The 21,893-nt window shown below is 46.4% G+C and overlaps 1 protein-coding gene across 3 annotated transcripts in view; it reads right to left on the bottom strand.

Moving 5' to 3' along the window:
• SORCS2 (sortilin related VPS10 domain containing receptor 2) overlaps window positions 1-21,893 on the bottom strand; it is a 202,665-nt gene that overhangs the window by 36,926 nt on the left and 143,846 nt on the right. For all 3 annotated transcript variants that reach the window (XM_077310865.1, XM_077310866.1, XM_077310867.1), the window contains exons 10-18: window positions 21,218-21,364; window positions 18,791-18,893; window positions 15,498-15,574; window positions 13,026-13,117; window positions 11,161-11,268; window positions 9,104-9,224; window positions 7,106-7,239; window positions 5,763-5,891; window positions 2,739-2,910 (exon numbers count right to left, since the gene is read on the bottom strand). In XM_077310865.1, the coding sequence (XP_077166980.1) occupies window positions 2,739-2,910; window positions 5,763-5,891; window positions 7,106-7,239; window positions 9,104-9,224; window positions 11,161-11,268; window positions 13,026-13,117; window positions 15,498-15,574; window positions 18,791-18,893; window positions 21,218-21,364 (1,083 nt within the window). The remainder of the gene's footprint in view (window positions 1-2,738; window positions 2,911-5,762; window positions 5,892-7,105; window positions 7,240-9,103; window positions 9,225-11,160; window positions 11,269-13,025; window positions 13,118-15,497; window positions 15,575-18,790; window positions 18,894-21,217; window positions 21,365-21,893) is intronic.

Below are 21,893 nucleotides of genomic sequence, written 5' to 3' on the forward strand. Positions count from 1 at the left end.
GACCGGCAGGGCAACTGCCCCGCCTGCGCATGGCGCATGCGCCATGCGTGACCGAAATCGCGCATGCGCGGCACTTTCGCGCATGCACAGAAATGCCAAGTGTGCACGATTTCGGCCACGATGGTGAATGTGCGCATGTGCAGCCCGGCCGCGGCCCTGATTCCCTCTCCCTGCCCTCCCGCAGTAAGAAGCTTCCCGGGCCGCAAGCTTGCGGCCTGGGAAGTTTTTTATTGCGGGGGGGGGGTGGGGAGAGGGAGCCATGGCCCGGCGCCATGGCCTTCGCGGCCTGGCACCAGGCCGCGGCCCGCAGGTTGGGGACCACTGCTCCATAGGGTTAGCTGCTTCGGTGTCCGAAGTGGCCACTTGCGCCTGAATCAGCCAGCGCCGCGGTGCAGGGGGAGGTGCAGACAGCTTCCCCTTCCCCCGCATTGCAGCGCTGGCTGCGTCAGGCGCGAGTGGCTGCTGCGGACGACAAAGCACCCAACCCTACTCCACAAGGGAGAGGTATGGTTAGTGGATCAGAACATCCCTCCATGGTTCTCTCTCTTGAATCGCTGCTCACTGTGGTTCATCCGCTGGCATTTCTCTTGGCTTTCCTTTCCTCTTATTAAGCTGGCTCATGACACTCTGGTGTCACATGACTTCCTGCCATGGGCCTACAGCTCCACATGCCCCATGTTCAGTAGGTTTGGGGACTGGAAAAGTTGAAGTCCACTGGTTTGGATGGACTGATAATTTCAAACATTAAGCAGCACAAGAAGCACAACCCCCAAATCTGAAGGGCAAAACCAAATTAACCCTTCAATGTCAGCCCCTTTCTGCCTCAACACCTCCTGTGGTTATGTACCAGGATCACCTTAAGTGGTCAGCCTCTTTAAACAGCCTCCACAGAACGAATGGAGGGGCACAAAGCAACAAAGTAAAGATCTTCCCTGCAGTGATGAGTCAACTCTTTTCTTCTGCTCAGTTGCTGGACAACATTCAGAATTTTTACGTTTCCTGGGAGAATGCTTGGTTTGCCTACCCTGGACAGAACCGTACTGTCCTTCTGTAAGCATATGAAGAATTTGGGCCTGCTCCTAGCCCATGCCTTGCTTTTTTCGAGAAACAGAAGAAGAAGAAGAGTTGGTTTCTGTTACCCTGCTTTTTACTACCCAAAGGAGTCTCAAAGCAGCTTATAAATACCTCTTCCTTCTCACCCCACATCAGACACCCTGTGAACTAAGAGAGGCTGAAAGCCCTGACAGAACTGCTCTGTGAGAACAGCTCTAACAGGACTGTGACTAGCCCAAAGTCACCCAGTTGGCTGCATGTGGGGGAATGGGAAATCAAACCTGGCTCTACAAATCTTTCTTAACTGTTACACCAAGCTGGTCCTTCCTGCCTGATCTGACAGTTCTCTTCTCTCCTTACTAAATTCTTCACACACCTCCAGATTACAGTGCTGTAACATGCTTTGTGAAGAGCCTCTTGTGGCGCAGAGTGGTAAGGCAGCTGTCTGAAAGCTTTGCCCATGAGGCTGGGAGTTCAATCCCAGCAGCCGGCTCAAGGTTGACTCAGCCTTCCATCCTTCCGAGGTCGGTAAAATGAGTACCCAGCTTGCTGGGGGGTAAACGGTAATGACTGGGGAAGGCACTGGCAAACCACCCCGTATTGAGTCTGCCAAGAAAACGCTAGAGGGCGTCACCCCAAGGGTCAGACATGACTCGGTGCTTGCACAGGGGATACCTTTACCTTTACCTAACATGCTTTGTGTGAGGCAGAATGCTACAGCATGGCTCCTGGCTGATGCATTATCTGGATATCGCACACCATTTTAAAATGACGACACTGAATGCATGTGTAGATTCCATTCAAGGTGCTGGCTTTGACCTGTAAAACCCTTTGTGACCACATATTTGACGGGCCACCTCTCCTCCTATAGACCAATGCAGCATTAGTTTTTCTCTGTACTAGAGCACAGTAATTGTCATTTATTCTCCAACAACTGTGCAAAAGTGACAGCTCACTCTTACAACTGGAAATTGCCTGACGAACTTCTCAGCGCTGTGGCTAGACGGCACGTCGGGGCAGTTATCAGCAGCAAGTGACCCCTTGATTACGGCCATTCTACTGGCTACCCATACATTCCTGAGCCCAATTCAAGGTGCTCGTTGTGACATTTAAAGTCCTTACATGACCTACGAGGGGGGTTTCTGAAGGACCATCTCCCCCAAATGCTCCTTCTTGGGAATTAAGATCACAGGGAGAAGCCCCCCTAGGTGTCCCTCCTATCAAAGGAGCTCAGTTGGTTGGTAGATGAGACAGGGCTTTTTCAGTGGCTGCCCCCAATTACGGAACCCTCTAAGCCAGGGGTAGTCAACCTGTGGTCCTCCAGATGTTCATGGACTACAATTCCCATGAGCCCCTGCCAGCATTAGCTGGCAGGGACTCATGGGAATTGTAGTCCATGAACATCTGGAGGACCACAGGTTGACTACCCCTGCTCTAAGCAGGGAGGAAACCCTCCTTTTGGATCTTTAGGTGGCAGTTGAAGACATTGTCACATAGGGCCGCATTTAGCTAAATTTACTAGCTGTCCTACGAAGTGGTTTTAAATGTTAGGTTTTAATGTTTTAAATCTATTTTACTTGATGTGCTTTATCTGTGTGCACAAGCCACCTAGAGCTCTGCAAGGCAGGAGGGCGAGCTGATTTACGTAAATCAATAATTGTGTTTAAAAAGACATTTTCGATTACCTGATCTTGTTTGACAACAAAGGCCACATTTTCTCCTGGTTTAACTGCCAGGCTGTCCCCTTTGATGCTGATCTGCAATCGTTTGGGGGCGGTGGCTGGACATGGGTGCCGAGACACGTTTTGCTGCAAATCCACACCACCCTCACACACATTAGAGATAACTTTGCGGTACCTGTAGGGAAAGCAGACACAGAGAAGGTGTATGGATGCTGAATAGGGCTGGCTACCAGAAGACAGAATGTCTCATGGCTAGGCTCTAATGCAGCCTTTCTCACCATTTTTACTATTTAAGAAACCCCTGAAACTTTCTTCAGGAAAGTATGAGGAACCCCAGAAGTGGCCCGATCAGGCAAAATATGGTTGGGAAGCAGAGCTGTGCACATGCCCACCCCCTCCAGGCCCATCAGTGGCCAGTTTAACAGATTAACAAAAAAAAAGAAAAAAATTAACTCCCATCCCTTTAGGACAGGGGTAGTCAACCTGTGGTCCTCCAGATGTTCATGGACTACAATTCCCATGAGCCCCTGCCAGCATTTGCTGGCAGGGGCTCATGGGAATTGTAGTCCATGAACATCTGGAGGACCACAGGTTGACTACCCCTGCTTTAGGAGACCCTTGCAGGGCCTTCAAGAAACCCCAGGATTTCACGAAAACCTGGCTAAGAAAGCCTGATCTAGTACATCTGATCCTGCAGGATCAGTCTATTCCGGGATCAGGCAGTGCTGCTTGGCCATGGCTCTCAAGAGGCAGAGCCGGATCCAAGGAGAAAGTCAGGAAAGAGGTCAAGGTGCAGTTGGTAAGTCAAGCTGAAGGAAGTGCCCAGAAGCTGTTTGAGCAGGTAAAACAAGCAGAACAAGTCACAGCTGACTTACAGCGACCTTGTAGGGTTTTCCAGGTGAATAGAGGTGGTTGCCGCGGCCTCTCCAGGCAGCCACCCTGGACTTCCTTGGTGGTCTCCTATCCAATTACTAACAATTAGGGTTGGGTGCTTCAGTGTCCGAAGTGGCCGTTCGTGCCCAAAGCAGTCACTTTGGACGCCGAAGCACCCAACCCTACTAACTATGGCTGGCCCTGATTAGCTTCTGAGATCTGAGGAGATCAGACTAGCCTGGGCCCTTTTTGTCAGGATAACAGGGAGTAGGGAGATATTATTAGATCCCTAGATGGGGTCACTGAGGGGCAGATTAAGTGTGGTGTTGCTGTGAGTTCTGGGAATGGGGGGTCCCAGGATTTTATTATTGTTTATTATAACTGAAAAGTGTACCTAATTCAGATTGGAACCAAACTTGGAGGAGAATGTTAGCATGAACAGTGCAAGCACCAGCCACAAATGTACCAATAAATTGCTTTTAAAGGTTTCACGGAACATTTCATTCATCTCAAAATTTACATTTCGTTTCTTGGTTTGCAGAAGTGCAAACACAGAGTAGCAATGAGGAGGTCAGATTTTTGCCGTATGCCAGAAAGAATACAGAAATGCCTCAGCAATCCCAACATTAATTTGTCCTGTGGATGCAAATTCTTGGATTTGGTCTGTATGACTTTGGTTTAGCTTCTTTCACAGGGCTCAAACAGCTGCATGTCAAAACTGGACTCTGTAACCCTGCCTGAAAAGAAGATTACAAATTCACAATTCTCTTTCCAGCCATAAAATACCAATTATGTGTTTAGGCAGCCTCAATTTACCTTAGGACTGTACAAGGGAGGGAGAGGGGATTTTAACCCTCCAAATTCCACTTTTTCACTCTTCAAAACTAGACTTCCTGCTTTGTTATTCAAATTGTAGAGAGGAAAATGCCCATTTTAAAGGACATGTCTTTTCTCCTTTGAAATGTTAACTGCAGAGCAAGGGATATAATTTCAAATAGAAAAAAGGGGGCAGAGCTTGAAGAATTAAAATCTTCCCTGCACAACCCAAAGCAAATTGAGGTGGCCCATTATACAGATGGAAAGTGACACTTCATCTTCATTTGGGCTGCTGTGATGCCTTTGCCACAATCGTCCTAAGGGGTAATAATGGTCAAAGCACTTCTCCCACAACTTGGCCAGTTCTGCATGGACAGAAAAGGCTGGGAGGGCGCTCATAGGGAAGCAGGGCGAATCCCTGAGTTTACATGACATTGCCACCAGGCCCACACCCTCCCAGGCCTGGCATGCATTAGGCCGCTGTTGCCCCACTTTAAGGGAATGCAGATATTTTCCACGTTCCTTTAAGTGCTCCAGGGGCCAATGGGGCCTAGTCTGGCGGAGACCCGTGTGGACGGAAAGAGCCAGGCCTGCCCATCCCAGGGACTCCCAGAGGAGACAAAAATGCCCCACTCAGCTCTGCAGTGTTTTGTGGCACTGCGGGGATAAATGGGGCATTTGTTTTGTCCCCCTGTGGGGACACATTTCAGCAGAAGACCCACTTTGCTTCCAAAATATGGCGGACCAGCTCCACCACTGAAATGTGTCCCCTATGGGGACACAAGAAGCAATGGAGCATGTTGCTCTGCTGCAATGCACCAGCGGCGTCCCAGAGTGGTGCCGCTGGTGCAGAATCGCCCCTTAAGATGCTCATCTATGAAATGGGGGGGGGGAGTGAGAGCAGGGCTGGATTATCCATGTAGCACAAGCTATGGGCCCTGCAATTCCAGGGGTTCCATGTTGTGCCTCCCCCATATGGATCAGTGCTGCAGCCTCCCCCTCCCCCCTTTCCCCTCTTTAAGGACACTCGAAGTGACCCCCCTTTCCACTGGGGGGGGCGGGCTTTCCATCTCTAGTCTGGCTACTCTCACTGCAGTTGTACTCCGCTAGGGCCACACTCATGGGGGGCGAGGGGGCGACAGGAACTGGGAAACCCTTTCCGTCCTGCAAAGGTTATTAAAAACCAATCTGCTTTCTTCAGCCAGTGCTAGGTAACATTATCTATCCTTGTGCATCTGGGTAGAAAGGCAATCAATGCAACTAGTCCATAGAAGCTGGAAGGAGACACAAAGGGATACTTCTCACCACAAAACACACACACACACACCAGCCACTTACCCTGTGCTGCTTCTGTATTCGTGTCCTAACACACAGTCTTCAGGAGGCGTTTCTGGGTGAAACCAAAAGTCAGCAAAGCATGTGCTAGACTCAGATTTTAGCAGGGCTGAACGCTCAAACCCATAATCACTACAGGACAACAACAAAGATGAATTGTTCAACAGACTTAGGTTTGCTGGTGGCGGAGCTCTATGTTAAAACTGGACTGTGTGATACTGCCTAGAACCCATTCACAGTGCCTGAGTTCTAGGGGGCACGGGCACATGGCTGATACCTTGTGTTTCCCCACTGGAAGAGGCGCCATGTGTGGTCTCCTGGCTCTCCTCTTGACTCCTGAGACCAGCCAGGAAGCACCAGTGCAACTGACCCACCAGTACCCTGTGATGCTCCCTCAGAAGGGATGCATGACAGAATGGCCTATCAAGCTTTATTTGGGGATTAGTCCAACTCTGAATGGCAAGATGCCTAGTTCAGAGGGCAGCTGCCACTAAGAACATATGAACATTAGAGAAGCCATGTTGGATCAGGTCAATGGCCCATCCAGTCCAACACTTTGTGTCTTACAGTGGCCAAAATCCAGGGGCCATCAGGAGGCAGTGCTATGGACTGCTTCTCCCAAGCACATGGAGTACAGTGGCCTCCCCAAGCTTAATGGTCCCTCATGTGGGTTCTGATTGCGCCGCATATCAACCTCCAAGACATCTCCATGCAGGGACCAAGGGCCGGTTTGTGCAATCTGCACTTCATGTTAAAGATTCATGGTACAATCCGCATCAAAACTCCAATATATTTTGAGCAGCCAGGGTAACCGTGCAGACGTAAGGTTTAAGTTCAAAACTTTCGAAAGCTTTGTTCCTATAATTAATAGCAGTACAGTATGAACTTCTCATCCCATTGAGCAGGGGTAGTCAACCTGTGGTCCTCCAGATGTTCATGGACTACAATTCCCACAAGCCCCTGCCAGCAAATGCTGGCAGGGGCTTGTGGGAATTGTAGTCCATGAACATCTGGAGGACCACAGGTTGACTTCCCCTGCCATTGAGAATGTCTCCAGGCCCTTGTAAGTCCTTGCCATCTTTCCCAGGTTTTATTGGATGGGTTTGTGATAAAGCAGAATGTTTTGAGGGAAAGAAAAGAAAGTAAGCACAGCTAGCTGAACTCCACACGGAATGACCTGCAGGCTAATCATTCTCAGTTGCTTTTGATGGGGAAAAGTTGGACATAATTTTGTTTTGTTTTTTTCAAAATGAGAAAAGAAAAAAGAAAGGAAAGCTGGGGTGTTCAGAATGCCCGGGACTCAGGGCTCCTTCAGAACCACAACAAAAATCCATGGGAAGGCTCACCATAAGAAATCAGAAGGGCGACACTCACAAACTTCGGAAGTGAGTGCTGACATAAAAGTTCTCCCTTTAATGCACCACGACGAACTCCTCCTCTTCCGAAAACTCCTCTGCTGGCCCATGATGCAGTGGTCACCCTGAAACATTAAAATATTTACAATACAAAACCTTTAATGGCATTCACGATATAAAACAACATACAAATCGGTTCTGTAATAAAAGTCTAAAAAACTGTGAGGAAAGTTACAGCAGGCAAGGGAGCAGCAAATACAAAAAGATGAAGCCGGTGACGTTTACTTCTTCACCCTAGGGGTCATTACTATAGATATAAACTTGGCTACCCGTTCAGTGGTCTCCGAGCAATTATCGATAAGCAGCAATTCAAGAGCCCTGCCATCTGAGGCATTAGGGAAGGGTAGAAGTGGAGAGATCGTCAGAACGTTTATTGTTATACAGTCTGGTTCTGTATGGCAATACCTGCAAATTCTTTCATTGCGGGAAATTCTCCTATACCTGCCTTCAACCATTGCAGAAGGAAATACGTTTAGTCTGGCTAACATAAACGCTCTGCGGTTTGAAGGTATTATAAGGTTGGAAAAATAGTGTGCCATAGAGTTTGGGGTATAGGATAGACCAAAATCTTGTGGGGAGCACGGTCCTCCTGCACCAGCATAAATTGCAGTATTTGCTGGCGTATTTTCGCCCCTGAAAAACATGCCTCCAAGTGTGTGTGTGTGGGGGGGGGGGGGTCGTCCTATACGCCGGGTGCACTTCAGTTGGGATAGACATAGCTGCCCATAGTGGCCCACAGTACTATAATGTAATGTAATAAACTCTATATTTTGAGTGGAAGTGTTGGGAGGTCGTATTATACGCCCAGTCGTCTTATACGCCGGCAAATACGGTATCTGGAGATCAATATCCAGGATTCTTCTTTGGATAGTTTGAAAAATATGATCCTCTCCAGAGTTAGCTAAAGAATCAAGGTCAATGCCTATGGATTTAAAGTGCAAGGAGACTATTTGGCAGAGGGCTAAAGAAAAGATGGAGCCAGTATTTGATGGATAAAATCCAAGCACGTGATTCAATAGTGTGTAGACCCAGCTCGGCACAGAGTCAGAGTTAAAATATTAACTCGCAACTATTTATGCTTGTGCTAGAACTGGAGGGGCTAAACTGTGGGCAGCCCAAAAGACCCCCCCAAAAAAACAGCTGATCCTGCAGAGCCAGCCCTCCATAGGATGGGTTGTTTTTTTGGGCTCTATGGGAGCCTGCTAGAAGCCCAATCTGAATGGACATGTCTCCCCCAATAGATTGTGAGACAGCCCTTTTAGCATGTCATTGCATTCCCCCCCCCCCCTTCCTAACAGGAAGAATCTAAACAGACCAACACAAAATAGACCAGTTCATTTCAGGGGTTTGGGTCATCTGGGTTTGGGAATTTTCCAGTCAGTGCCCATCCTTCTTTATGAGTGTATCATTTAAACACCATCTTCATGATAATTCACAGCTAGTTCAGAATCTACATTGTAAATTGCACTGAGCCTTCAGGGAGGGCGGTGCATAAATACAATGAATGAATGAATGAATGAATGAATGAATGAATGAATGAATGAATGAATGAATGAATGAATGAATGAATGAATGGAGGGAGGGAGGGAGGGAGGGAGGGAGGGCACAGCCATATATGGGACATTTTCTGTACAGCCAGTATTGGGTAGCAAATTTATATTAAGGAGATTTAGTATGCAACAGATTGTGAGCTCGTAATGACTTCTCTGTTTAATGGATAGGCAGAGGGGACATACATGCTGCCCTGATTTTCATAGCAGAATGGATGGATAAAATTTTAAACCCCTATTTTGCCCCACAAAAGCATTTTGGGCAGCATTATCTGGCACTGTGGAAGGGGTGAGGCCAGAAAGTCAAGAAATGTCCATCTAGATCTAAGCCACAGACTATCACAAGTAGCAACTAGAATTATGTTTTATGAGATTGTACCTGTAGATTTGTCAGGTCCCAAGACTCATAGTCTTCATCCGTGCATTCTCGGGGAAAAGACGGCCGGAAGTCTACCTTCACAAGCTCCCAGTCTGAACGGTAGCTGATGTGGCCAAAGACTCTAAACAGAAAGATCAAAAACAGAAAGCTAATATCCTGTTAATGCAAGAGAGCAATACCAGGTGATACCTGTTGTAATGAGGTTTACTGAGATAAGGACACTGAACCACCGTTCTTTAAAGAAGCTCCACTTCAGCAGTCCAGAGATAAAGGCTGGCAGAACTTAATGAATGAGACTGTGGGAGTTTAAATGCCCTTACTCTTGTAAGCAGATATGAGCAGGTATCTGCCTATGTTTGGTTTATCGGGTGAATGTCAAACTATTCCTACGAGCTGCGATTCTTTTTGCTGGAGCAGCCTTTATCAACCTTCTGACCATTGAGGTATCACTAAAATAATTTTTAGGCTTCGAGGTACCAGGAAGTGACATCAGCTAAGTACGCCTCCCTGCCATGCCCCCTCCCCAAAAGTGAGAGGAACCTCAGGCAGCAAAGGTTTAAATGGCCAGGGCCCCTCCCCTTCCCACCTCCTCCAGGTTCATCATTGGCCACTTTGGGAGGTGGTGAATCAAGCTACCCAAATAAGGGCAGAATTTCTTTTAAAATTTGAAAACCCTTTTCCCTTCACAGGTGGGGGGGGGGGCTCCGTCCAGTCGCCATGCTGAAAACCCCCATACTACAGTGTCATTGAGGTGCCTTTGTGGTACTCTATGGTACCTTGGTGGGAATCTGTGTGCTGGAGGGATGCGTTCTCATTGGCAGAATGGATCCCTCATTTCATTTATTTGGTTTATAAGGCAATGTGGCATTTCTATTCCCATCTTCCCAAGCCATGTCATTCTTTTGAATGAATGAATGAATGAATGAATGAATGAATGAATGAATGTTTGAACCTTCCAACCAAAATCTTTGCTCATATTTTATTTTATATATTCATTTATATCCCATCTACCACTACATTCAAAAATAAAAGCCCAAAGCTCAAATTAAATTAGTAATAATAATAATTGTATCATTATTAGGTTTATATGCCATTCTTCACAAAAATGGGCTCAGGGCAGTTCTCAAAATCAACAAATTAAAACATACACGGTATAATTTGCAGTTTGAAAACCGAAACCTAGTGAAAATATCATGGCAGCAATAACACATTTTAGCCTCTCAAAAGCTGGCGGAAATAAAACAAAGCAAGAGCATCCCCACAAAGGGCTTATTCTACCAGCCTTTTTCATCCTTTTGACCGTGGAGGAAACCCTGGAATATTCCATGCTGGTTCCATGCCGCTTCAGAGAAGTGGGTCTAGAAGGAAGATGAGGGAGCCAGCCAATCGTTGACTGTTTCCCTTGTGCAGAAAGAGACTAGGCCTGGAGAGCCACAGGTGAAGTGGGCTCCAGTGATGTCAGCAGCCATCCCAACATCTGGGAAATGCCACGTAACCACCGGGGAGCTCTCATGTAACCCTTGGGAAGCTCTGGCAAGCCTGGTTGGGAATCCCTCTTCTCAGGGTACTAGTTCAGTTGTCTTGCACATCCTGCATCAAAATATCCCAGTTTCAAAGCATTCCTGCAAGGCTGATTCTCTGAATTATGCAGGACTGGACTGTGGGGTCTCATCGACAGAAAACTCACACATAAATACCCATAGACCATTTGTCTGCCACCATCAACAGAAACCGCACTGGTGCCACCCCACACACCCTACTCTATTGCCCACTTTTGCTTTCATAGAGCAAATGTGTAGATGTGCCTCCCATGTTCAAAGTTTTGTAGTCACTTTTGGCCATCATGGCATCAAAACTCAACTTTCTGAAACGTCCATGCTAAGATCTGGTCTTGACACAACCTATGAAAGCCTCCCACCATAACTGATCATCCATTCAATGCCTGCATGTTTTAGGCTCAGCTCACAAGCACACCGTCCTTGCCATGTCCTCCTCAGATAGAGCATCCTTCCACTCTTCCAATGCAACTTGGATGTCATGCACGGACCAATACTTACGTCATGACTAACGTCTCATCACCAGGTTCGCTGAGGAGCCCGTCCACAAAAACGGACGTGCTGGTGAAGTTGTGAGTGCTCCAAGTTTGACCTTCGTCAACGCTGAACCTGTTAAGGAATCAAGGTTACTTTCTACAGACTGCATTATATAGAATGATTTGATAAAGATTATTTCTCAGCGGCAGATATTCCTTCAGTGACAGGAATTAAACAAGCGCAAATAATTGAGTTGCAAATATTTTGGGTCCTTCCCATGAGCAGCTGTTGTCCACAACTTTTTCTCTACAGGTGTTTAGTCAAGCATGCTTTGCAAAGCCCCATGGCAAGGCACTGATCAGTGTGCATCATGCAACACTGATGATATGCCTTGTTGATTACTCAGTCTGGAAAGCCACCTGCAATTGATAAAAAACTCATCCTTTCAGCAGTTAGTGAGATTTTTACCAATTATGCATGGCAGCAGCGGCGGCGGTGGGGATCCCACTGCAGGGTGGTGGGATAGAAGCATGAAGCCAAATGGGGCATTTTGTGTCCCTTAGTATTTGCTCAGTAAACACAAAGGAACCTATTAATTTCTGTTATGAGTAGTATTCTTTATTTCCCAGTATATTCCTCCAACACTACCATCAAGTTTCCTATCCATACGGCAGCCTTACTGCCTTTTTTGGGGGGGGGGGGACCTACTCACATTTTCTCCCCCCCCCCACAGAATCCTCTTTCAAAAGTTGCATTTTTCACTGGAGCCTCCCAGTTAACTCTTCAACTGAAATGAAGTCCTGTATACGTGGAACCATGTATCCTTTTCCTCATTGTTTAGATTGTCTTGCCTTTTCTGCTTATACCAGGACCTGGTCAGCTCTGGGTGCATTAATGACATTGGATAATACAGAGCCCTGTCATGAAGCCCAGGTCATTCAGGACGGGGATGACAGCATTGACAGACTTTTCTGCTCAGTGAAGAATGTTGTGTGACTCAAATGTTTGCGTGTTTCCTGTTCCATCGCAAAACCAGATGGCCAGAAAGGATTGCCTAATTGCCAACTGGCCATCTGTGGCTCAGGAACTCTCCATGACTCAACCTGATGCAGATGAAGCTGTGGAATCCGGAAGAAACTGCACCCAAGCACAGGCCAGAGATAAACAAAGCCTGCTGGAGATGGAAGCACAACTCAGGAAACAGAATGTTCTAAAATAAAAAAATGACGTGACTCATGCAACTGAGACCAATAGCAGAAGGAAACAAAGCCAACCCGGCACTTTCTGCTTTACCCTAGGAAGGCAATTCCTCTGCAGGCTTTTCTGCATTTTCATTTCTTTACATGCAGTTTCCTGTTCATTTGGTGTTGTTAATTTTCCTGTTCTGCAAGTGTTTTGCTTCCTCTCGTGGTTGATTTGATATTACACAAGTTTATGTCTGGAATAAACAAACTGCAATGTAAATCTGCAGGAAGGTATGTTGGAGGTGTACTGGTGTAATATTGAATCAACCACTAGAAACAAGAACTTACAAGGAAGGAAAATGAAAATGCAGAGAAACCCTTTGAGGGGACTGCCCCATGCAGACATCATATCAGCTGCTTCTGGCCAATTTCAATGCTGAGGGGGCTGAGGAAAAAATCCACCCTCCTTACCTATCTTGTGCATTCAGGTCTTAATTATATCCACAGAAGCTCTGTTGCTCATAAGTGCATCACCATAGTCAAGCTTTTGTTTTACATTATGCTGATCAAATATTGGATTAACGGAACAGCTCTTTATACATTTATTACTCTTTCTTGGAGGGGAAAAACTGATTTCAATTTCTGGAATAAACCTCATCCTCAAAAAAAAAGTAGCAGCTATGTGAAATCAAGCAGTAGCATTACTTGAGTATTTTCAGTGGAATAGAACTGTCCTTGATTGCCACAATCACGCCACCATGATCCAGATATAAGATGTGATGCTCCTCTTCGAACACCTAGAAACCAGGGGGAACAAAACCCACAAATGACTAAAGTGACTCACCGGACCTCGTCTGACAGGACTTCTTTCACTACAAGGCTTATAAAGAAATGATGCTGATTCATATAAACCAGGGGTAGTCAAACTGCGGCCCTCCAGATGTCCATGGACTACAATTCCCAGGAGGTCCCTGCCAGCGAATGCTGGCAGGGGGCTCCTGGGAATTGTAGTCCATGGACATCTGGAGGGCCGCAGTTTGACTACCCCTGATATAAACAATGCAAAAAGCTCCAGTCCCTTTAAAAACAGGTTCCCTGGTAAACGCAACACTGCTATGAGGTATTAGCGCAAATCCTATATGGTACCCAATTGGGTCCTTACAGGAGCTATGTGCTGCTTGAAAGAGTGCAATCAAAATTTTTGAGAGATCTTTATGAAACACCTAACTGCACACCAAATGTTGTTCCACGCCTAGAGTCTGGCCTTCTGAAGGTAGAAACCCGTGCCTGGCTGACAACCATCAATTACTGGCTAAAAATTTACCTCCATCCGAAGGGACTAATCCCCAAATTTTTAGCAGTTTCCTCGCAATTCCCATGGAATAGTAAAATCATTGGAAAAATCCAAACTCTGGGCCTCGATCTGAACCATCTAATAGAACTTGACCTTAAAACAGCCAAAGCTGCCATACGGCAATGTCTTTGATATAGATTCTCAGGAGGAATTCTCAAATCTTCCTAGAATCTATAGCACTCTGAAAGGATGGTCAGGAAATACTCCAGCTCCGTATCTCACAAACATCCCAATAGCAAAATACCGCTGGGCCTTCTCAAGAGCACGTTTTAACTCATTCCCCTCAGCCTCCCTCGAGGGCAGGTTTCTCAGTCGTCCGCTGGAGCTAAATGTATGCCCCTGAGATAACGCCCGACCTGAGACAATTTCACATATCTTATTATATTGTCCTTTTTACGAAAGCTCCCGAAAACATCTAATCCTACCTTTACTATCCCACTACACTAGACACTCATCCTTACCATCTCATAATAGTGAGATGTTTGCTAAGGGACAAAGACCCATTTCTAACATGGTAGCAAAATTCCTTTACATCTCTACTAGAATTAGATCGGATAGAATGTCTGAACAATAGTAATGGGTAATGGATAGGCCATCTTATCACTTGGGTTAACAGACTGTTCTAGAAGATGTATTGCTTCCCTGTCCCTGCAGTTAACTCTTTGAGGTTTCTCCCCCCTTCTTTACATGTTAGAACCCTTCCCCCCTACCTACAATAACATATTATTTGTTTCCATCAATTTTAACATTGTTTTATTATCTTAATATTTTTATGTAGTAATACTTTTGTATTTTTTTACTACGCATATCGATTAACTTTTATAATGGATTGCAGTTTCTATTGATGAATTATTTATATGGGTCAATTGACCGAATAAACATACTGAACACTATGAGACATTAAAATCAAAATAAGTTATCTTTAAACCGCTCCTGCGGAGCGGTATAAATAAAAGAGTAAGGGCTAAAGGGGAGGAGAAAGGGTGTGGCCTGTCCATGATAAAAACTGGAGTGTCACTCCAGGGCCAAGCGGCCATTGGCCGGTCGGCGCGGCCTCGCCTGGGCCAGCTGGGGAGTCGCTGCTCCAAGGAAGAAGCCTTCCCCACCAGTAAGTCCTCCGGCTGGCTTCCCTTCACCCTCGGGAAAGGAGCAGGGACGTTGCATCAAAGGCGTGGCATCCTTGCTCCTTTCTAGGCCCGGGTCCCTTCACGCTGGGGAAAGGAGCAGGGACACCTCACTGAAGACGTGGCTTCCCTGCTCCTTTCCCGACGGCCATGTAGGGCTGGTTCCTACTCTGCCCATTTTTACAAATGAGCTTTATCTCTAGTATTAAAATATTATATGTACATTCAATTGAATACATCCAGAGTTCTCCCCTTTCGTCTGAAATGAGATTTGTTAATATTTTAGTCAATTTTGGCCGACAATGGAAAACTCATCCTCTTTAATTGAGCACAAGGCATAGATTTAAGAAAATCTAAACTGTTTATGAATTGTGCATGGTACAAAATTAGATGCAATGTGGTTAACTCATCTGGCCAAGAAGATAGTTTGGATTAGGGTTGTGTGCTTCAGCAGCCGAAGCGACCGTTCGCATCCAAAGCATCCAGTGCCGCGGAATGGGGGGAGGGGCTGTGCCGTTGCAGGCTCCGCCCCTCCCCCTTGCGGTGCTGGCTGCTTTGGGCACAAACGGCCGCTTTGGTGGCTGAGGTGCACAACCCTAGTTTGGACTGTTAGATCTCTTTATTAAGTGCATAAACAACAGGCAAAAGGGTTTTTATTGTGTAGTTTTCCCGTACCAGTTATCACCTCTGCTCCCTTACCTGTCTCCAGGTTTTGCCGCAATCAGAAGTTACATACATTTCTTCTTTATACTCAACAAGCTGGGAGCCCAGATTTCCTGAAGACATAACAGGCAATGGTTACTAGGCAGTTGGATATTGGTACTCAGGTCCAGCATCATACCCAGATGAGGGAATTCCTTGTTAGGATTAGGGAAAGTTCCACTTATGATCCAGGTGTTCATCAATACCCATTCCAACCCTCTTATGTACCAAGCAGTCCCAAATGACCATGTTGAATGAGCCATTGTTTAATTCAGGGGTCCCCAACCTGTTTACGATTGAGGACTGCCTCTGGGTGGCAGCTGCGTTCAAATGTGTATGCGTAGTTGCCGCACATGCGTGTTTGTGCCAGCAGGGGGTGCAAAAGTACATGTGCAGCAGCTCCGCACATGCGCGTTTGTGTCCACCGGCATGCCGGAGGCTGCGCCTGCCTCTTCCCCCCTCGCAGCAAGAAGCTAGGTGGGACGCAAGTGAAACGCCCGTTTGGCGGCCGCTTTGCTTGTGGCCTGGCGAGCTTCTCGCAGGAGAGGCAGGCGCAGCCACTGGCGGCCCAATACCGAGGTCTTCGCGGCCCGATACCGGGCTGTGGACCGGGGGTTGACAGCCCCTGGTTTAAATTACTACCAGCAAGTAATTTGGTGAAGTCAGTCCTGAAGGGTTATTGCTGTTGAGTCGTTAAACTGTTCCTACATACTCACTAGTGACACCAAATGGTCACAGATGGAATTGCAGCCACTGGGGCCAATGCCCCCTTTCTTTTTCTCCAGGAAGAAGACTTCTGCTAGCAAGGATGAAGAGGTCCTCCATTAAGCTCTCAGCTCTCTCCATCTGCTGATGCATGGGTATGTAGTTCTGCTTGCAAAGCCAGTCATAGAGTTTGCAAAGCCAGTTATGTTTTCTTTGTAAGTATTTTTTACGCTTCAGTACAGAGACTGAACTGAACTGAGCCTCTTGTGGCGCAGAGTGGTAAGGCAGCCGTCTGACAGCTTTGCCCATAAGGCTGGGAGTTCAATCCCAGCAGCCGGCTCAAGGTTGACTCAGCCTTCCATCCTTCCGAGGTCGGTAAAATGAGTACCCAGCTTGCTGGGGGGTAAACGGTAATGACTGGGGAAGGCACTGGCAAACCACCCCGTATTGAGTCTGCCAAGAAAACGCTAGAGGGCGCCACCCCAAGGGTCAGACATGACTCGGTGCTTGCACAGGGGATACCTTTACCTTTACCTTTACAGAGACTGAAGCAGATAAATATGATATATATTCATGTGTCACCCTTCCAGTATATATTATTCCTTTTAAACCTCAAAGCACTGTGGGTATGGATCTGTGCCTAATCCACAAAAGGTAACCGAAAACTTTCCAGACTTGCAGGTCTCATGCTGGTCTGTCTACCTGCCTGGCTGTGCCCCAAAATACAAAGAGTTGCTGGTAAAGGCTGGCCAGGTGGGGCACACCCGCACCACTCCACCCCAACCTCAGTCTGCAAGCCTCTACCATCATCTCTAGATTATAATGATCAGCTCTGCAGGCAAAAATGGCTACTTTGGAGGGTGGACTCTGAGGCATTGTACCATTTTTAAGGCCCTCCTCCAAACTTCCAGGAATATTTCCAACCCAGGAGTAGCCAACCTCCAGGTGGAGCCTGGAGAGCTCCTGGAATTACAGCTCATTTCCAGATTATGAAGATCACCTTCCCAGTTGAAAATGGCTGCTTTGGAGGGTGGACTCTAAGGCCAGGAATCTCTCTGCAACCACCTGGGTTTGCCAGGGGCTGCCTTCCCCCCAATATCTCCCAAAGGAGATTAAGATCTAGTGAGCAGAATTTGCTCAAGATCCCCATCCCTAAAGATGTTTTATTATGATTCATTTGTTATTGGTTTTGTAGACCACCTCTCCTTGCAAGCATCCTTGGGGAAGTCCACATCATATATCATGCATACCATGCATGATTAAGATTGCAGTTAAAACAGCAATGAAAGTGGCCTGGGCCTGGGCCTTTTCAGCCTTGGCCCCAGCCTGGTGGAATGCTCTACCTGGTGAAATCAGGGCCCTGTGGGGCTTGGGGCAGATCCACAGGGCCCGTAAAACAGAGTTGTTCCACTAGGACTACAGTTGAGCCCTCCCTGTTCAAAACATAAGCTAAACTTATCCTTACGTTGCCCTGCCACGAGAGGATAGAGCAGGGGTAGTCAAACTGCGGCCCTCCAGATGTCCATGGACTACAATTCCCAGGAGCCCCTGCCAGCGAATGCTGGCAGGGGCTCCTGGGAATTGTAGTCCATGGACATCTGGAGGGCCGCAGTTTGACTACCCCTGGGATAGAGGATAGGACAGCTGTGAGGGGGCTTGGTCTTAATGTATGTTTTAATATTGTGACTATAATGAATCCTGTGTTATTTTATTGGTATTACGTCTGTTGCTATCCACCCTGAGCCTTCAAGGAAGGGCAAGTTATAAGTAAAAATTATTATTATATTATTCTATGGGCTTGAGAATACACTGCAGTGGGAAGAGCCATGCTGCTTTCCTAGTTGCTCCCACTATCCCAAATGTTTGTTATCGCGACTGTATCGGCTCTGTCATCCTCTGCCTGTCCTCCGTGTGTGCTAAAGCACAAGACAACTGCCGAGTGTCTGTAAAACTCCCTCCACAGTCACCAATTGATTCAGAACTCCCAGGACCAGCAGTTAGAACTGCCTCTCGGACCTTGGGGAAGCGGGGAGGGAGAGGGGAGTCTAGGGTGCATGCAGCAGTCATCAGCCCAAAGAGGTAAGGGGGAAATTTGGTAGGAACCTTCTCTCTAGTCCAGGGATTCCCAACCAGGGTTCCCTGGAGTCCTGGGACTCCGTGAGAGCTCCCCAGGGACTCCCTGATCTTTTCCCTATAATGGACTCGGCCACAAGCTCTTCTAGGAATTGCCATGAAAGCAGGAATCCGGCTGCTGAGTTCTTGCTTGGTCACTGCACCTGGGAAAGGGGGCAGAGCCTGGACACCCACTCCTCCCTAAAACTGCCTCCTTTCTCTCCCCTCCTTGGACATGGCAGGGAAGTGTGGCCAGCTGACATCACTTCCGGCCTGATTCTGGAGGCTCCTCGAAGTCTGAGAAGTAACTCAGGGGCTCCTCCACGGTCAAAAGATTGAAAAAAGGCTTGTCTAGTTCACACTGGCAGTGACCAACCAAGTCAATTCAGCTGAAGTAATATATTGCATGGGTTATACAAGGTGTAAAGTGATAAACTCCAGGAAACAAAGCAGGCTCTCTTTTGGTGGTTTACCTGCCCCCATTATGAGTCCTGGTGCAGTATCCTTGGTATGAACCATTCCTGAGACGTACGGATTGTCTGGCCAGCGGAGATGGAGGTGAAGGTGGCAGTCAGGCTACAAAGATAACAAAGAGAAGTCTTTGGAACAGAAAGGCAGGGATCTCTGTGGTGTTAATGAACAGCAACTCAAGAGTTTTATGCACTTTCCAAGTTCTCTATTAATATAGCCTTTCCGAATTCTCCGTTAAGGTCGCCTATACATATAGTTCCCATGGTAGTTGACCATCTTATATTAATGTACAGAAATCAGGCTAGTCAAACAACTGGGACAACTGAGTACAGTCTTTTGCTGCTTTATATGACCAAAAATATGTTTATTTTAGCAAATTAATAACACTTTCCATTTATTTGGTGGTTGCCCTATACAGGTCGGCTGCTTAGACCCCACTGACCCATTGCAACTGGACCCCTGCAGTCTGCGGACATGCCTGAGGGAACATCCCACCCCCTTCAACACGACTGGTCTTAAGACCAGTACAAACATGTTAGCAGGTAGCAACAATTTACAAATCAGCACAGAACAAGAGCCAAAAAAGTAACTTTCCCACATTCTCATTTTCTTTGCTTGTGTTTTTCTGTTCCTCCATTGGGTGGTGGGGAGGGGGGATCTGTTCCACATGTGTTTTGCACACCCTAGTGGTTGATTTGATATTACATTGCTTTATGTATGGCAATTTGCACTTTTCCCATTATAACGACATTTGCTCACAATGTATCGTGCAAGTCTTAGCCAGCTCCCCAGAGAGATCAGAACAGTTCTACTTCTCTCTGCTTCCCTATATGTATATAGGGAATATATGTGTATATTATGTGTATATATATGTGTATATAACAAAAAAATCTCTCTTCAGAAATAACACAAAATGTAGCAAAATTTTGTATGAGGGCATGCAGCAGATGTCAGGAGATAAGTCCTTAAACAATGCCAATTTATAACAACACTGTTAACTTTATTTGCTGATCTTAACACTGCATGTGGCAAGGTTTGTGGGTTTTTAAAACTGATTTTATAGTTAGATAAACTGAAATTGAACGTCTGAAATCAAAACCTGCAGTTTAAATCTGCAGGGAGAGTATGCCAAACATAAAGTGATGTAATGTCAAATCAACCACTAGAGGAAGCAAAACACCTGTGGAATGGAACCCTCCCCCTAGAACAGGGGTGGCCAAATTGCTCATGGGAATTGTAGTCCATGGACATCTGGAGAGCCAGTTTGGCCACCCCTGCCCTAGAGCAACAGGAACACACAAACAAAGAAAATGAGAATGCAAGAAAGCCTAAGGCATGAAAGGCAACTTGCAGCAGAATCACACTACTCAACACAGACAGGGCTATACCACTTCAGACTGTGGGTCTGAGAAAAATCCCTGTGTACAGAAAATTTATATAATGTAAGAATTTATTTGTAAATAAAATGTCAACAAACTCTTGATCTGCAGGTCCACCAAGATTCTTCATTTACAGTGCTATTCTAAATCAAGCTACCTTTGTCGTGGGTCTGCCTGCCAGGACCTCTTAGGATGAGGAAGAGATAGGGAAAGCTGGCCCCCTGCAGAAGACCCACCAGAAAAAGCTGAGCCTCCAACATGTGCAGACAGGTGTCTTGGGCTAAAGTCAGCATGCCATGCTGGTAGTCCTGCTGCCTGGGATCTGAAGCTGAAGCAGATAGGCCCTGCAGCCGTCTGCCTCACCTCTAGGATTCCCAGAGTCTTTGAAATGCTGGAGAAGGCAGGCCCAGAGAGAGGTGCAGGAACGACACTATAGGTTGGCAGCTCAGCACCAGTCAACTCCTGCCTTCTGGAGTCATTGCAGGATCAAGGCGGACGGCCCAGCAGGCTGCTCAGCCATTTATGATGTGCATTTACCCCCTGGATGCCTCAGCAGGTTGAGGAGACTCCCCACACACCAAATGAGCCCTGCCCAAAGCAGCCAGAAGACAGAGAGCCACTTGTCTACGATGCTTGGGAATTTTGTGTGCTTGACCTTTTGGACTGCGGCCTGGCTTGTGCTCTTTGGATCTGCTCTTTTGGGTTATGCCTGGACTTTGGGCTAGCTGTGCTTTGACCCCAAATTGCATTTGGATAATGCTTATTGCCTCTTACATCCGGGGCCTGCCTGAAACTTGGCAATATCCTCCTCAACCTACTGAGCTCCATGGACTTAGGACAATGTAATTTTGTTTAGGATTGCAGCTTCAGAGTCTCAAGTGGTACCAAGGAAAGTTGGATTCTCTTATTTTACTGCTCCTTCTGTCAGCTTCTCATGAACTTCTAAATAGAATGTTTGGTTTTACCATGAAAAAATCTCTAATATTCTGCTGCAACCTTAAAAAATATTTTGAACATCCGGCCTTTAGAAAAAAGAAAAAGAATACTTACTGGCTTGCAGTGGGTGGGTTTACCATTCATATCAACAGCTGGAGGAATGAGGAGATCCCAGTCACGCCCCTTGTTGAATGTTATAAGAGTGGTCACTCTCCCATCAATTTTTTGATTGGCCAAGAAAACGCCTTTGACACCTCTAACCTAGCATAAAAATGCAACCAAGTTAATAAGTGGTTTTCATGTGCACATCCATTCTTCAATGTTTCCCACTGCTACCAAGTGAGGACAATCAATTGCTTGTACCCTACAGACTTGAAACCGCTTATTCAGCATAGCCTGAAATTCAAAAGAAATGATACAACATGTCTTGTGTATATAACAAAAAAACTGTATGTGGAATAGGCTGTACAATAAGGTAGACAGAATTATCTTTAAAATGATCTTAAAAACTCAAAGTAAATCTTTTAAATAATCTTCTCATAATCATCGGGTTGTAGATTGGTTATTTTAATTTCTCAGTGTATTAGTAGTAATAGTAGTAGTAGTAGTAGTAATTTAACTTGCATGCCGTCCTCCCATGTTGCTCAGGGTGCTGTACAACATACATTTACATCAATAAAACATGGATATTAAAAACCTTAAAACAATAAATAAATCTCAGTGTTAAAATCTCAACATCTCAGTACCACCAAGCAGTTTTCCAATATAACCTATCAGAGGACATGTATTT

Source organism: Paroedura picta, chromosome 14 (genome assembly GCF_049243985.1).
Source record: "Paroedura picta isolate Pp20150507F chromosome 14, Ppicta_v3.0, whole genome shotgun sequence".
In the NCBI taxonomy this organism is placed as follows: Eukaryota; Metazoa; Chordata; class Lepidosauria; order Squamata; family Gekkonidae; genus Paroedura; species Paroedura picta.